The sequence below is a fragment of the Neodiprion lecontei genome, chromosome 3 (assembly GCF_021901455.1).
Source record: "Neodiprion lecontei isolate iyNeoLeco1 chromosome 3, iyNeoLeco1.1, whole genome shotgun sequence".
Lineage (NCBI taxonomy): Eukaryota > Metazoa > Arthropoda > Insecta > Hymenoptera > Diprionidae > Neodiprion > Neodiprion lecontei.
The window spans coordinates 38,785,789-38,799,043 of NC_060262.1; the positions used below are offsets into that span (position 1 = coordinate 38,785,789).

A 13,255-nucleotide genomic window follows, 5' to 3' on the forward strand; every position below is an offset into this window, starting at 1 on the left:
CGCCACCCTTACAAACTACGCAGGCGGCTCGGGGCTTACACCGATTAATGCACCGCTGGGTGAATCCGAATGCTAAACTCGACTTCAACGTCGATGTTAATTGAATCGCGGGAAATATCATTCAATATATTTTGGGAATTGCGTGAAATACGAGGAAACGAACCACGTGCTGTTGTCTGGTCACAACTGGTATTACGGCACGAAAAGCCAGCGTCGCCGGCCGCCTGAGAGGCTTACATTTTCCGTTCGTTAATATTTTACAAAGTACGCCACCCGCCGAGGCGTAATCAACCGAGCCATAACCCGGGCTTCTTGGGAATTATATTGAGGCTGTAAAATCCTACCTTTTTCGGCTAAATATCCTGGAAAAGCTGAAACACACGTGAGATGCACTTCGAGCCCACGCGACAACTTCACTTGACTCTGCCGGGAGCTGGGCGACAGCTCCTAAGCTTCCACTGAAACACCACTAGCGACATCTTACGGAGCCAAAACGAAGCTCCGAGATGCGCGCGCAAATACGGGGGAGAAACTCACGCTTCGAAATTCCAATCATACTTCTGACGATAAAGTCAACACATGCGTGCCAATTTGTGAATGCATGGTCCGCTAAATTTTATACTTTGCATTGTTTGTCGCGGCATTTATCCCATTTATTATTCATAGACGGTTGGCTTATCGATCGGTATTGTAGCAAACGATTGAGAAACGTAGTTGCACGAGTGTGGATTTTTATTTTACGTGCGAAAATATTAGGAATGCTTGAACGGTCTAAGCGAAGATTACGTTTAACTTCGATTATATTTAATTCCTAATTATCTGGCTGGATTAATTTTGATTGATTAAATTGTAAAAATGGCGTGACTCGTTTACGTACGTACGTCGGTTAATTTGCCAGGTTTTCCCTCGATATTTCCATCGTCGGTAAAATGGTGTATATTTGAAGATTCGAATAGGGCCGGAATGGGTTACTTATTTTGATCAATAATTCTAAAACACATTATCAACTAATCACAAGTTTGAGGTACTGAATTTTGAGGTTGTTACAAACAAAATACCGATCGTTACTTTACCGCGGTCACCGGATCCGGATATTAGCGGCGGGAATGAAAATTGTTTATCACTTTTAAATTTGTGAGATATCCAGTTGGAAAGAATGGATTCTGTTTCAAATTCGATTCTTTTTTATCCGATGTTTGCGAAAATTTTAAAAACAAGAATTTATTTTTTATACCGACTGCCGCAGCGAAATTTAATTTGGAATTTAAAATCATGGACCACAATGAATTCAGTTCTAGAATACGCACAAGGAATGTAATTAACGAAAGAATAAGTCGGAGGTTTTGGAATTGATTGAAACTTGTTAAAATATTCTTTGCCTGTATTTATATACAGAATATTATTTTTCATTTAAGTACTTATTGGGTAATTTAGGCGGACTAATTTCGCAAGCTCTGAATTACATTGATTTCCAGCACGAAATACGGCCTATCAATTAGACCTGACAATTTATAGATTTGTTTTCACTTTGCAAAGTGTAGCTACCTGAGCCCAACGGCTATTTATCTGTATAAAATTTATACTGTTTTTGTTACATACATTTATAAACTTGAACGTGAGGTAAAAACATTTAAATAATCCTAGTATGAAACTTAAAATCTACTCATTAGGTATTCTCCTGAAATAAAGCATCCATAAGTCGTCTTGTTGTTGCTTTCTTTTCTTCCTCTGACATCTTCTTCAGTTCTGAAGCCAGATATTTGCAAAACAGATCTTCAGATGTTTCTTGTTGCTGATTCGAATTGCGTAAATGATTTGTAACTGTTGTTGCCATTTCTGCTATTGATTCTTGAACGTTCTCGACTCGCTGCTCATTTTGGTCAGACGAAGGAAAAATTCGATTGTTTTCTGATGCTAGGAGAGACAATGGATCAGAAGACTCAACTATCGCTGTTGACGTTGATGGCGAAGTCACTGGAGACTGCACTAATAGAGTTGCTGTGTATTGCGTCGCTGGGGATGGAGATAGTGACGGATTGTCAGATGGCGATGGAGTTTCACTTTTATACTTTCGCACATGTTTCAAATTCTTTGCTTTCGTATTAATATTTCTGTACGATCTGTAATAACGGGAACAACGTTCACATTTGTTTTTCTGTATTGTTAATTGTTAGAACTTTGGCGCTTGAAACATAAGATTGCAACAGCCTTGCTATAATTTATATGGAAGTTGAGAAAAGAAGTGAATATTATTCTTACATTTGTTATGCTTACTAGTGACTGATTCAGACCCTCCAAGAATTTAAAATTCGATTTTAATCACTCGAATTCTCTCACAAGATTTAATGAATTACCAAGGGAATAAATCATGCCTCACCGTTCACACTAGTTTAGGGTTGAGAATCTCCGATAAAATTTGCTGAAGTTTGCATTCGACTGTACAACATTCTTCCTGACTCTTCACAGATGGAATTTCAGATAATTTGAAAAGTATTGTGAAATTCCATACGAAATTCGGAACAGTTGAATAAAGAGATTTCAAATGAAATGTAGGCTTTAAGGTATCACCTCCTTCCAACGATGTGTTGGGCGAGGAATCCCATCTCTGCATAGTGTGGCCAACACTGTCGGATCGTGAATGTTACTCCATTCCTCATATTTTGTTCGCTCAATCGTTTCTCCTTAGAATATCGCTCTCTGAGTCGTGTCCAACGCTTCAGACATTCACTAGCTGTAAAGATTAGACAGAGTGATGAACCGTGTGACGTTACTGGGGCATGTATAACAAAACAACGTGCCATGATTCTTACAAATCACAGACGCATCGTAGTACAGCGAAGAAATGTATCCCAAATGCTGAAGAGAATTATAAAACGCAGTTAAAGCAAATTACCTGGCTGTTCTAAAATCGCGGCAATTTCCTGCCAGGACTTCTCCCTTAGCGCATAATCCTTTTGATTTTTCGATGTTTTCACGTAGAGGTGAGGGTAATTTTGGACTAAACTTATCAGCAGACTGTCCCCGTTTTTCGAACCGCCTTCGGAGTTATCGCAGTCATCCTCATTCGTAACAACGGTTTCGTTTTGTTCCATTTTATAAGAATGATCTCTCATTACTTGACGGAATATCGCGGAAGATTTGACAGTTTGCATACTTATTGCTTAAACTGGAAACGGAGCATTCAAGATACAAACTAAACATAACCTGTTCATAATAAATACCTCGATGCTACCGCCATAGTCCGATACTCTGATAGAGAGGAAAACCGAAGAGAGCCCTCCTGACTTTTTTGGAGGCGTCTTTTGTATACTAGCGCTGTCTGATATAGTTTAAATTTTTTTTAAGCAATTGTCGACGGTAAGATAAGTTCACTGAAATTGTATTGTACCGACGGTAGATAACACAAATCACAATTGCCATAAGAAATTCCTATTGGCGTGGATGAAAATTAAGAGTCTACGAATACTGGCAAATGATGTCATTTGTCCAAATTCGATCATTTTAATTAATAAAATTCATTCCGACAACCACGTATACATTGAACCTATAATTGAAGTTACAAAATTTATTGATTTTGATATTGATTGATCAAATTACGCGACGCAGCCTGAACCGTGCTACTTCGCGTTTGCCAAATTGCCGTCGTTCGTTCCGTCAGGTGTTTTATACATATCTATATTATGCTGAGCAGGCGAAAGAAAGCCAAGGGCCCGGAGGTGATGTGATCCGCAGAGATAACGGCAATATACTGTTGCTCCAGTACTAATCTCTACTGAACCTTATTCTGTAACTTATATGACAGTGACAGAGCTAATAAACGTCATTTTGACCAATCAGAGAGAAGCTTTAAACAGAAGATCTTCTTTAACACCCGCGACGGAGTTACGGAATCCGGGGCGTAGAGACACTGAAACGTTAGAGATCAGTCAATAACTTTCTAGATTACCATCCATTGAGTTATAGAGAGAGAGAAAAAGAAAGAAAGAGATGCCAAAACATGCTCGGAAAACAGTTCATCTCTAAACTTGCTTAGTCGTGATTGTAGACCACAGTAGTCTGCAATAGCCGCTGGTATAGATCCTTGATAACGTCAAACATGGTTAATGTAACAAGGTGATCGCGCACGTATGCCGCGGCGCATTTTGCCCTAGTAGAATATAACATTAAAACTATCTTAAGAACGTGATAATATAAATTAATAAACTACTTGTGTGTTGCAAATGATACGAAAGGATAAACCAGGTATAAAAATTTTAACATTTCAACGTTATTAAGTAATAATAGACCGTACTATCAACGATTTGTAAGATTAACGAATTAGTCATTCAAGTCGTTACACTGATAACCGTTATAAAACCTCGTTAAGTAATTCGAATCGAATCGAATAATACTGGTAAATCCGGTTTACTAATCGAATTATTCATCAAACCGAAACTGCCACTAAGCTTTTCATATGTGCAGCAACATTTAATTTCAAATAATTTTTGTTAAATGTAACATCAAAAACTCTTCACTGTTTACAACGAAAACCTGAAATTCACGTGTATCATCAATTAATAACTACCTGAGCCGGGCATAACATTACAATTTTCATGTATGTCATTTTAGATTACTGAAGTACATGCAGGAGTATCGGAGTATACACCGTCTTTTCTATCCCGATAAAGTAAATTTGGAAAAAAAAATGTGGTCAGAGGCTATAGAATACTTCAAAGACCCGCAACAGGTTGCGCAAATCCAAGAGTTTTTTGGAGTAAGAATACACCACAATCAAATACTGCAACACAAAAGTGGAGATGGAAACTCGGTGATGGATTTCTCTTATGATAATGGAAATGTAACAACAACAATAAGAAGAAAAGTAAATAGTATCAATGATGAACGGAGTTCAAGAAATGAAACCAATGGTTATGCAACAAGCGAAGACGAAGCAATGCCCACATCTAGTTCGGATCCTCCCCAGTTTACAATAACAAATCATATTTGGTATTACTTATTTTTGTTCGGTACAGAACTTGGGGACGAAATATTTTATTCCACTTTTATTCCATTCTGGTTCTGGAATATTGATGGTGCTGTTGGACGAAGAATCGTTTTAGTTTGGGCCGTCGTTATGACAATTGGTAAGTTTTTTGCAGTCATTCTTGAACTGAGGAGGATGGACAAGATATAATGCCAAATTAACCAGATCTTTCGTACAGGTCAGTGCTTGAAGGATATAATATGCTGGCCAAGACCTGCATGCCCGCCATCAGTCAGATTACAAAACAAATGGTCCCAGGAATACGGCATGCCATCGACTCACGCCATGATCGCTGTTTCTATTCCATTCAGTGTTGTGCTTTTCACGATGAACAGATACGTTTATTCGTTTACCATCGGTTGCATTATCGCTGTTCTTTGGTAAAACACATACCAGCATACTTCTCTTTCGACCCATATAATATAGTTAGACAGATTCATTCAGCTTTCAGCGGATTACGATTAAATTGAGATAGTAATTACTACTAAATCCAAAATTATCGTGATGTTTTTTACAGGTGTACATTGGTCTGTGTGAGCCGAATTTATCTCGGAATGCATACAGTGCTGGACATTCTTGCTGGCCTGGCTTTAGCAATGTTTCTAATGATTCCCCTAGTGCCATTGGTTGATGCAACAGACTATTACTTTCTAACAAAGGATTGGGCTTTGGCCATCTTAGTTGCTATCAGCATCGCTACTGTGGTATATTATCCCTGTAGTGATAAATGGACTCCTACAAGGTACATGTGTGCCGTAGACTTAAAATACTTAGCATCTTCTACATATCAAATACCTATCCTTAGTACAATTGTGTGCACAGCATTTACAACGCAGGCATTAATTTTTTTCAAATTTCCTCTCTTGTTCACGGATTTACAGAAAACTATTTAAAAAAAAAAATTGAATACAAGTAAAAATCCCTTTCCAGATGTAAAAAAGTAGAATGTCGAAAACAAACGGAAATAGTATCATTTAAACAAACAAAGTAATCCCTAATAATTACCATTTCAGAGGTGACACTGCCATGGTAGTGTCGGTTACAGCCGGGGTCCACGTTGGAGCATGGCTAAATTACAGAACCGGAGCAATGTCAACGCCACTACTTCCTCCACCATACAATATTATTTGGCCATCTTATCCAATGCTTGGGCGTACAGTATTGAGAACAATATTAGGATTTTGCTGTATAATAGCAACAAAGGCATTATTTAAATTTCTCAGCTATGCAACAATGTGTGCGATACTAAGAGTAAATTCAAAAGAACTGATGAAAAGTCGGAACTGTTTAGAAAATCGAAACAAGGTCCTTGTTGATTTGGTTTATAAGTACATCACGTGTTTTATGATCGGTTTCAACGCTGTTTACCTATTACCAAATGTTTTTAGTATGATCGGAATTGAAAGACCAACCTTTTATACAGAATTATAGTTTTAGTAGTAACGGGCACTTGATCTAAAATAGATCTTGCATGTTCAGTGCAAATACAAATAACGTACTTACACGTATTCATCACTTATCATCATGTTCTACATCCAAAGAGTACTGAAATATCAGTACGAATTAATATTTCATAACAGAGGAGGACATAAGTATTGCATTCAATCTGATAAAACCATCGAAAACTGAGAAATGAAACAAAATATTTGTTCACTTGATGTTTAGCAATCGAACATAGATAGTAATGTAAGGTTGAATAATGTGTTTTGTACTAAGCGGTATCATTCTCGAACATCTATGTATTTTGAAAAACAATATTTATTCGTGGTTCGCCTAATTTACAAGCAATATTTACTCCTGATCAGTGAAAATTCTGGCAAATCGTGAAAGAATTGTAACGATCGAAAATATCGATTAAAGTTCCAATCCCCTGAGCATAGTTTGAATAGAGATTGAACATAGCAACAAAATAAGGCTCGGAATTATTTGAAAATTTTGCTCAATCCAAATCGTGTATGATCAGACTAGTAGGACTAGTAATTAATTCTGCTGGGAGCTAGACCCTGATAAACTGATAGTCACAAAAACGAGTAACCCTTGCTTTATTCCCATTTATTGATGCGGTAAATGAAGCGAAACCCTGACTAAACTTGCTTGCTTGAACACAGTGTTGAATATCTAAAAAATTTATCGCTACACCTACTGCCCCACTGTAAACGTTCAATGAATGTCTTTAATGCTCAGTTGAATGCTATCAAAGTTTTATATCACGTATTTAGTATTCACGAGTCTTAATGATTTACACCAAATAAATGAATTATACACAAATATATATGTATATATTTATAAATCTTACAGCTTTTTGTTACTAAAGAATCATTTGATGTTTTCAAAACGAATAGATTCAATTTGCTCATGTAAATTTATATTTATATTTACCTGTTTTCTTTTTAACTGTAGAAAACTTATTTCTTTAAAATAACTGTCATGAAACATATCCAGTGGCTATGAAACATTTGCTATTTTAAGAATCAAAATGTCTATTCCATACTACTTGTCACATACATTTTTTTATAGCAAATGGTATAATTGAATATTAAGTGAAGTCTAGAATTGATGAACGTTGGTTCAATTTCAAAGCTTTTGTAATAATGATATTAACAACATAGCTTTATTTTTGCCGATTTATTAGGCAGACTTGACTATTGCAAGTATAATTTAAGGATTTAATATCGTATTTAAGATGTTAATAAACTAATTATTTGGATGTTTTTTCTTAAAGATTTATTATCCTTCATATATTAAGGCAGACGCTTCATATCAGGCAAAAGTTGATAATTTAAATTCAAAGATATTAACACTGAACAACAGGCATATTTAGTACCAACATCTGTAAATACAAAAAAATGAAAATGTCTGAAATGTTACCTATCAATGATTGAGGTGATGATAAGAATTCATTATTGCTACATTATTGACATTCCAAAAATTAAATTTTATTAAGGATTAATAAAATTTTTTTATCTCCAATCAAGTCATATCAAACACAAATTTGACTTCTTTGCATTTACGAATAGGGATTCATTTGAAGCTATAAGGATTTTATCTTTTAGTGTATTCCGAATAAAAAAGTTATGAGTTTGCAAGAGTAAAGTAGTTTACTTACGCCATTGATTGTGTCTAATGCTGCATCCACATTTTCTTGAGCAATGGAATATGGGACAAAGATATCGATCAAATAACCAGTTCTGTGAGCTTCCACTATTATTCGATCCTCACCAACATCGACCGCCAAATCTTTTGAAGATAACTATAACAAAATATTTCAAAAATATGATAATTTATTGTACATATATACTGAGTAAAGATATTTAAATGAAAACATCGTACCACATTAGGCACTTTAAATTGTCCAACTAATTTCTCAACAGTTCCTTCCTTTGGTTCACGTAAAATTCTGTACTCAGGTATTCTTGAGTTCTTGAAGTTATTTCCATATACAGATTGAGCACTCAATGCGGATTTGGAAAGATTGATTGTTTCAGTTTCCAGTCTCGTTGGCCTTAAGTTATCACCTGTCAAGTCTTGAATAAGTGGTTTACGCATTGCGTTATTGACTTCTCGTTTCTCAATTCTGTGTTGCTGCAGCTTGCCCAGGGCCTAAATAATTTGTGTAGCATTGAAGAAACATTGTATCAAATCTATCTGTGTTTGGTTTTATTTTCTCAAAAACACGGTAGGATTATTCAACTTAGAATTACCTTGCGATGCTTCAGTACGACATATCCTTCGGGACGTATACGCTTGTCATATTTGTCTGAAACCCCCTCTATAACGACGCTGATCAGGAAAACCCAGAACAGTTTATGTTCCATGCATTTTTTATAAAATTCCGTATTTATTGCTATGTCGTATGTTGGCGCTGGTTTATCAGCTGAAGAAAAATTATTTAATTTTAAATGGATTTACCATAGTATACCTTATTTTTTTGCTTTGACGGCAGATATGCTCCATTAGACAATCTATTATATAGAATAAATCAGTGTCTCTTACATTTGTCAGATTCCATCCTTTCCTGACCAATACTCATCGGAATGCGATAACTGGAGGGGGTTTCATCTTCTATCAGTTTTAGCAATTGTGTTTCAGATATTTCTTCTGGTGCTGGTATCTCTGTCGTTAGACATATGTTCAAAAAGACTTTTTGGCCACATTCTGTTTTTGCTTTAACGCAAGAACCTGATGGGGGAAAGAAAGTAATCAAGTTGATCGTTAGTGCAATCGTACAGGTTTAAATTTTGTTTAACAAATCCGAATACTTGTCATTCATACCTGGACTCGGTCTTATCGTGACTGAAGGACGTTCAGGTTTATTGAAGTTTTTCAGGAGTTCTTCGAGGTCATTTTCCTCTTTAATGCCCTGTTAAATAACAAAATAGATGAGGTTAGTTGACATTGAATTTATTTGTAAAAAACAAGCAACTGAACTAGGCTACGATATTAAATCATAATAACTTACCGGTAACAGCAGATTTTTTGTTATAATTGATTCGTCAACATCCAATAATGAATTATTTGACATTTTTAATCACCTTCTTCGCGAACTTTGAAAACTATTGAAATTCCTTTCGCAACGTGCGCGCAGAAAGCAGATTGTAAATTGTTTATATATTGCAGGAAACGTTGACTCAAGTGACTAAACTATAAATCTTCAATCAACTCAGGAAATAATGTTACTTCGTGATATTTTGGCTTATACTTTTCATTTTATCCGAAGGAGCGCTCGCGACTTACGGCGGTAATTTTTAAGATCATTGTGAAAATGTAGGTTCCAGTTTAATACATTTCAATTTTCGTTTTACTATGCAAGTTTTTGTATATATTTGTTTTTATCAAAATCGGATAACCAGAAAATGGTGAACTTACCACATAGAGCTGATATTGTTGAAGGTTGAAGTTTTTCGGTAATAATTTAGACTTGTAATAATTACTGGATTGGGGAAAAAACTAGTTTCGACTCATGACTATCACTGACTTAGTTTTTTGATCACGTAACTTTGTTTTTCTTAGAAAATGGACAATCAACTACATACTCACATCTACCTTGATGGTTCAAAGAGAAATAATAAAGATTTGAAATAGTATTGAATTGACAGGGCTTTAGATGAATGTACGGGACTGATTCGTGGATTCCACCAACATATTTTCAAATTACGAGTTTCATATAATTTTATGAAGCATAAAACAAGATATCGGTTAAATTATAAAAACACTAAACCGAACCAATAGCGACACTCAAATCGCAACAAAAGACAAGTTCCAATGATAGAAATCCATTACAACAGCAATTATTGGAGAGAAATGAACAAATATGTCCTAAAAAGTGAGCACATATGATGATATGGGATTTCAGTGTAGCACATATCAAGAAAATTCACCAACATATAGAGAAATTTTCAATAATATATTTTGTAAAACATTACTAGTATCCGTAAGTATTTTTTTATTACCTAAGAATCTTTTGTTGAGTCTAAAAATGTTGATAGATAACTGTATTACGCTCAATGGTTTGGGTCTATATATTAAACAGATGATATACATATATTTCACAGTACATACAAGTAGGCACTTTTCTCTCTGCACTTTGTAACATACAATGCGAAAATTCCATCGCCAAGAATCGCATTTCTCTTGTACTCATTTAATAATCTAATAAAATAGAACTGCGTAGTATAGTAATATATTATATTAAGTTTTTTTTAGATGTAATTTTTTTATAATTACACGCATAAGAACTCAAAGTGAGAAAAAAATTCCATTCTATTTATAAGTCGCATGAAACGGCGGCAAGATACTGAAGCATTAAAAATATACTCGTATAAAGAATATTTTCAATTGCCTCTGAAAAATTAAGTATATTCTGTATTTCTATAAAGCAATGGAACTTTGGAATTAAGATACTCACAAGATTTGTAATACAAGACACGGTACAGACCATATGCATTGCACACGCTTATATTACAAATCTTACTGGTATTACAACATAGGATCGTGTTGTTAATATAACATCCATGTTGAAACAAAAATCAACTAAATTCTCAAGTAAAAACACTTATATGCTGTATCGCAACAAGTGTGCTATTTTTGACGTGATTGCTGAAATTGACATCGACCAAATACCTTACATTAATTAATTAATATTATACATTATAATTGCTTTTTGTAATATTTTTCATATTTTGTGGTGCGTTTTAAGTACTAGCGTAACTTGCATTGGACATTCTAAAACTGCCCAATACTGGTTACGTAGGTGACTGAGAAGAATAGAAAAGTAATACAAGATTACAAGGCAAATTCCAGAATGGTGAAGTAAACTGTAAAATTAAGTAGATACGCGGAACTTAAGTACGTTACTTGAGTACTTTGAAACTGATTGTTGCGATAGTTTGAACTCGAGTGAGAATAACTTAAGGTGGCTACAATATCGAGGAAAAAATTAAAATAATTAAAAAATATAGTTGTTTGTGAAATATGATTGAACAATAAAAAATAATAACAGGATTATGGAAAAATGTACTGGCTGAAAGAAATATATATGCCGTCAGAGATGATCCTACTACATTACAGGGTGAGATAAGCTCACTCCGGCTGGCAGTATATTAAACAACAGTATAGCATGTTCAAAGTGATTTACAGACATGCAAAAAAAGTCACCCTCATATCAGAATTATCCAATGAAAATGTCAGAATTCGCGATTACAAATATTAATGTATATTTTAGAAAAAGATCAACTTTTACTGTCACGTTGGTACGAAATATTTGTTCTGCCTTCCGAAACTATTTCTCCAGAGGATATGATAACTCTTTAACGTCAATGAACTGTACAAAGTTGTAAGTAATCAACGAAAAACCTAAACGAAATATAATTTTACGCTGCTAAACCAGCATCCTTGGCCATACTATAGAATGCACTAGTTTTTTGTTGGATTAGCGTTTCCGGGTCGTCAAACTCTGTGATGTAACCTTTATCTAATACGATAACTCTGAAAATAAAAATATGAAATTCAATATGACACAAGAGTACATTATTTTAAACCATGTTGTTTGGTTCAATGCAGAATCTATGCAATGCTAACGCGGGTAATATTGAAAAGATCCTGAATTTGGCAGTGAAAACGTTATCAACAAAATAAAATAAAATATTCTCGTACCTATCTGAATCGAGTATTGTATTCAGCCTGTGTGCAATTGTAAGTACAGTGCAATTTTTAAACTCTTCTCTAATGGTCCGCTGGATAAGATCATCGGTTTCCAGATCGACAGCAGCAGTTGCTTCATCTAATATAAGCACTCGTGTCTTTCTCAACAAAGCTCGAGCCAGGCATATTAATTGCCGTTGACCAACACTCAAATTATCTCCACCTTCTGTCACTTCGTGCAACAAACCGGACGGCAGACCTAAAACAATGATTAATATTTTATTCGTAACAACAGTCGTGTTTCTTGATTGTTGAAAATGTAAAAAATCCTGTAAACAGATGCTTCTGGTAAAAAAAAAAACGATATAGCAATTTTTTTCTTACTCTTAGCAATATTAATTATCTTTGGTAAATTAATATTGAAAAATTTTGAACACTATTGAAGTAGATAATCCATTTTATTTTACAAATGTAGTGTAATGATATCAAACCTGATGACAAATATACCTTTAACGAATTCTTTCAAATGGGCATGTTCTAACGCTTTCCAAACTTGATCATCTGTGTGCTGTTCAAATGGATCTAAGTTCAGCCTCAAGGTACCAGAAAACAATACTGGGTCCTGGGGTATAATCGTTAGTCTCGATCTCAAGGCATGAAGACCCATCTGTGATATATCTAGACCATCAATAAAAATCTTTCCACCAGCAGCCTCGATAATTCTGAACAGCGACAGTGTTAGCGATGATTTTCCTGCTCCGGTTCTGCCGACAATGCCAACCTTCTCGCCGCCGTTGACAGTAAAGGTCAAACCTTTGAGCACAAGGTCTAATCCTTCCCTATACCTAACTTTGTAGTCTCTAAATTCAACGCGCCCTTCGTTGGGCCAATCTGCTGGTGGACTACAATTAGGAATCTCCCACGGCGCTTCTTGAGGTGTTTCGCCATACTCCTTTATTCTTTCGACGGCAACAATGTTTGTTTCTACGTCGGATGTCATTCTTACCAGCCAGTTCAAGGTTTGTGTAATCTGATTACGTAACAATGATTACTAGTAGAATTGCATATTTTTGTTAATACTATTTTACTTGC

General features: G+C 35.2%; 5 protein-coding genes across 17 annotated transcripts in view; 1 reads left to right on the forward strand and 4 right to left on the reverse strand.

Moving 5' to 3' along the window:
• LOC107227521 (A-kinase anchor protein 200) overlaps positions 1-440 on the reverse strand; it is a 103,373-nt gene extending 102,933 nt beyond the window's left edge. The window contains exon 1 of the mRNA XM_046735641.1: positions 345-440. The gene's annotated coding sequence lies outside the window, so the exon portion shown is untranslated. The remainder of the gene's footprint in view (positions 1-344) is intronic.
• Positions 441-1,341: 901 nt separating this feature from the next.
• Positions 1,342-3,215, reverse strand: LOC107224178 (transcription factor Adf-1). Its single transcript, XM_015664133.2, has 3 exons — positions 2,894-3,215; positions 2,569-2,731; positions 1,342-2,120 (listed from the first exon to the last, which is right to left on the reverse strand). Exons 1-3 carry the CDS (start codon positions 3,150-3,152, stop codon positions 1,667-1,669), a joined length of 876 nt encoding a protein of 291 aa, XP_015519619.1. The 5' UTR covers positions 3,153-3,215; the 3' UTR covers positions 1,342-1,666.
• A 484-nt stretch (positions 3,216-3,699) lies between these two features.
• Positions 3,700-8,081, forward strand: LOC107224184 (sphingosine-1-phosphate phosphatase 1). Its single transcript, XM_015664152.2, has 5 exons — positions 3,700-4,242; positions 4,609-5,123; positions 5,202-5,403; positions 5,541-5,765; positions 6,037-8,081. The coding sequence occupies exons 2-5, from the start codon at positions 4,622-4,624 to the stop codon at positions 6,452-6,454; spliced, it is 1,347 nt and encodes a 448-aa protein (XP_015519638.1). The 5' UTR covers positions 3,700-4,242; positions 4,609-4,621; the 3' UTR covers positions 6,455-8,081.
• LOC107224177 (PIH1 domain-containing protein 1) lies at positions 7,288-9,678 on the reverse strand. 2 transcript variants are annotated; one of them, XM_015664132.2, is made up of 7 exons: positions 9,483-9,677; positions 9,296-9,383; positions 9,017-9,202; positions 8,725-8,897; positions 8,354-8,623; positions 8,130-8,273; positions 7,288-7,853 (listed from the first exon to the last, which is right to left on the reverse strand). In XM_015664132.2, exons 1-7 carry the CDS (start codon positions 9,543-9,545, stop codon positions 7,818-7,820), a joined length of 960 nt encoding a protein of 319 aa, XP_015519618.1. In that variant the 5' UTR covers positions 9,546-9,677; the 3' UTR covers positions 7,288-7,817. The 2 variants fall into 2 exon arrangements, with proteins under 2 accessions (XP_015519618.1, XP_015519616.1); XM_015664130.2 differs by lacking the exon at positions 7,288-7,853 and having other exon boundaries at positions 8,073-8,273; positions 9,483-9,678.
• Positions 9,679-10,408: 730 nt separating this feature from the next.
• LOC107224179 (multidrug resistance-associated protein 1) overlaps positions 10,409-13,255 on the reverse strand; it is a 31,944-nt gene continuing 29,097 nt past the window's right edge. For all 12 annotated transcript variants that reach the window (XM_015664139.2, XM_046735621.1, XM_046735626.1 and 9 more), the window contains 3 exons: positions 12,671-13,193; positions 12,176-12,422; positions 10,409-12,007 (listed from right to left, as the gene is read on the reverse strand). In XM_015664139.2, coding sequence (XP_015519625.1) covers positions 11,893-12,007; positions 12,176-12,422; positions 12,671-13,193 — 885 coding nt within the window. In that variant the 3' untranslated portion in view covers positions 10,409-11,892. The remainder of the gene's footprint in view (positions 12,008-12,175; positions 12,423-12,670; positions 13,194-13,255) is intronic.

What these genes read in the sequence shown, in the direction of transcription:
- LOC107224184 (XM_015664152.2), top strand. Translation starts at nt 4,622, where the DNA reads ATGCAGGAGTATCGGAGTATACACCGTCTTTTCTATCCCGATAAAGTA. An exon ending in GGCCGTCGTTATGACAATTG is followed by an intron (nt 5,124 to 5,201) that starts GTAAGTTTTTTG and finishes TCTTTCGTACAG; the next exon opens with GTCAGTGCTTGAAGGATATA. An exon ending in GATAAATGGACTCCTACAAG is followed by an intron (nt 5,766 to 6,036) that starts GTACATGTGTGC and finishes TTACCATTTCAG; the next exon opens with AGGTGACACTGCCATGGTAG.
- LOC107224178 (XM_015664133.2), bottom strand. Translation starts at nt 3,152, where the DNA reads ATGCAAACTGTCAAATCTTCCGCGATATTCCGTCAAGTAATGAGAGAT. An exon ending in CGCGATTTTAGAACAGCCAG is followed by an intron (nt 2,732 to 2,893) that starts GTAATTTGCTTT and finishes TAATCTTTACAG; the next exon opens with CTAGTGAATGTCTGAAGCGT. An exon ending in CAACACATCGTTGGAAGGAG is followed by an intron (nt 2,121 to 2,568) that starts GTGATACCTTAA and finishes CCGTTATTACAG; the next exon opens with ATCGTACAGAAATATTAATA.
- LOC107224177 (XM_015664130.2), bottom strand. Translation starts at nt 9,545, where the DNA reads ATGTCAAATAATTCATTATTGGATGTTGACGAATCAATTATAACAAAA. An exon ending in CACGATAAGACCGAGTCCAG is followed by an intron (nt 9,203 to 9,295) that starts GTATGAATGACA and finishes TTCCCCCATCAG; the next exon opens with GTTCTTGCGTTAAAGCAAAA. An exon ending in AAGGATGGAATCTGACAAAT is followed by an intron (nt 8,898 to 9,016) that starts GTAAGAGACACT and finishes ATTTTTCTTCAG; the next exon opens with CTGATAAACCAGCGCCAACA.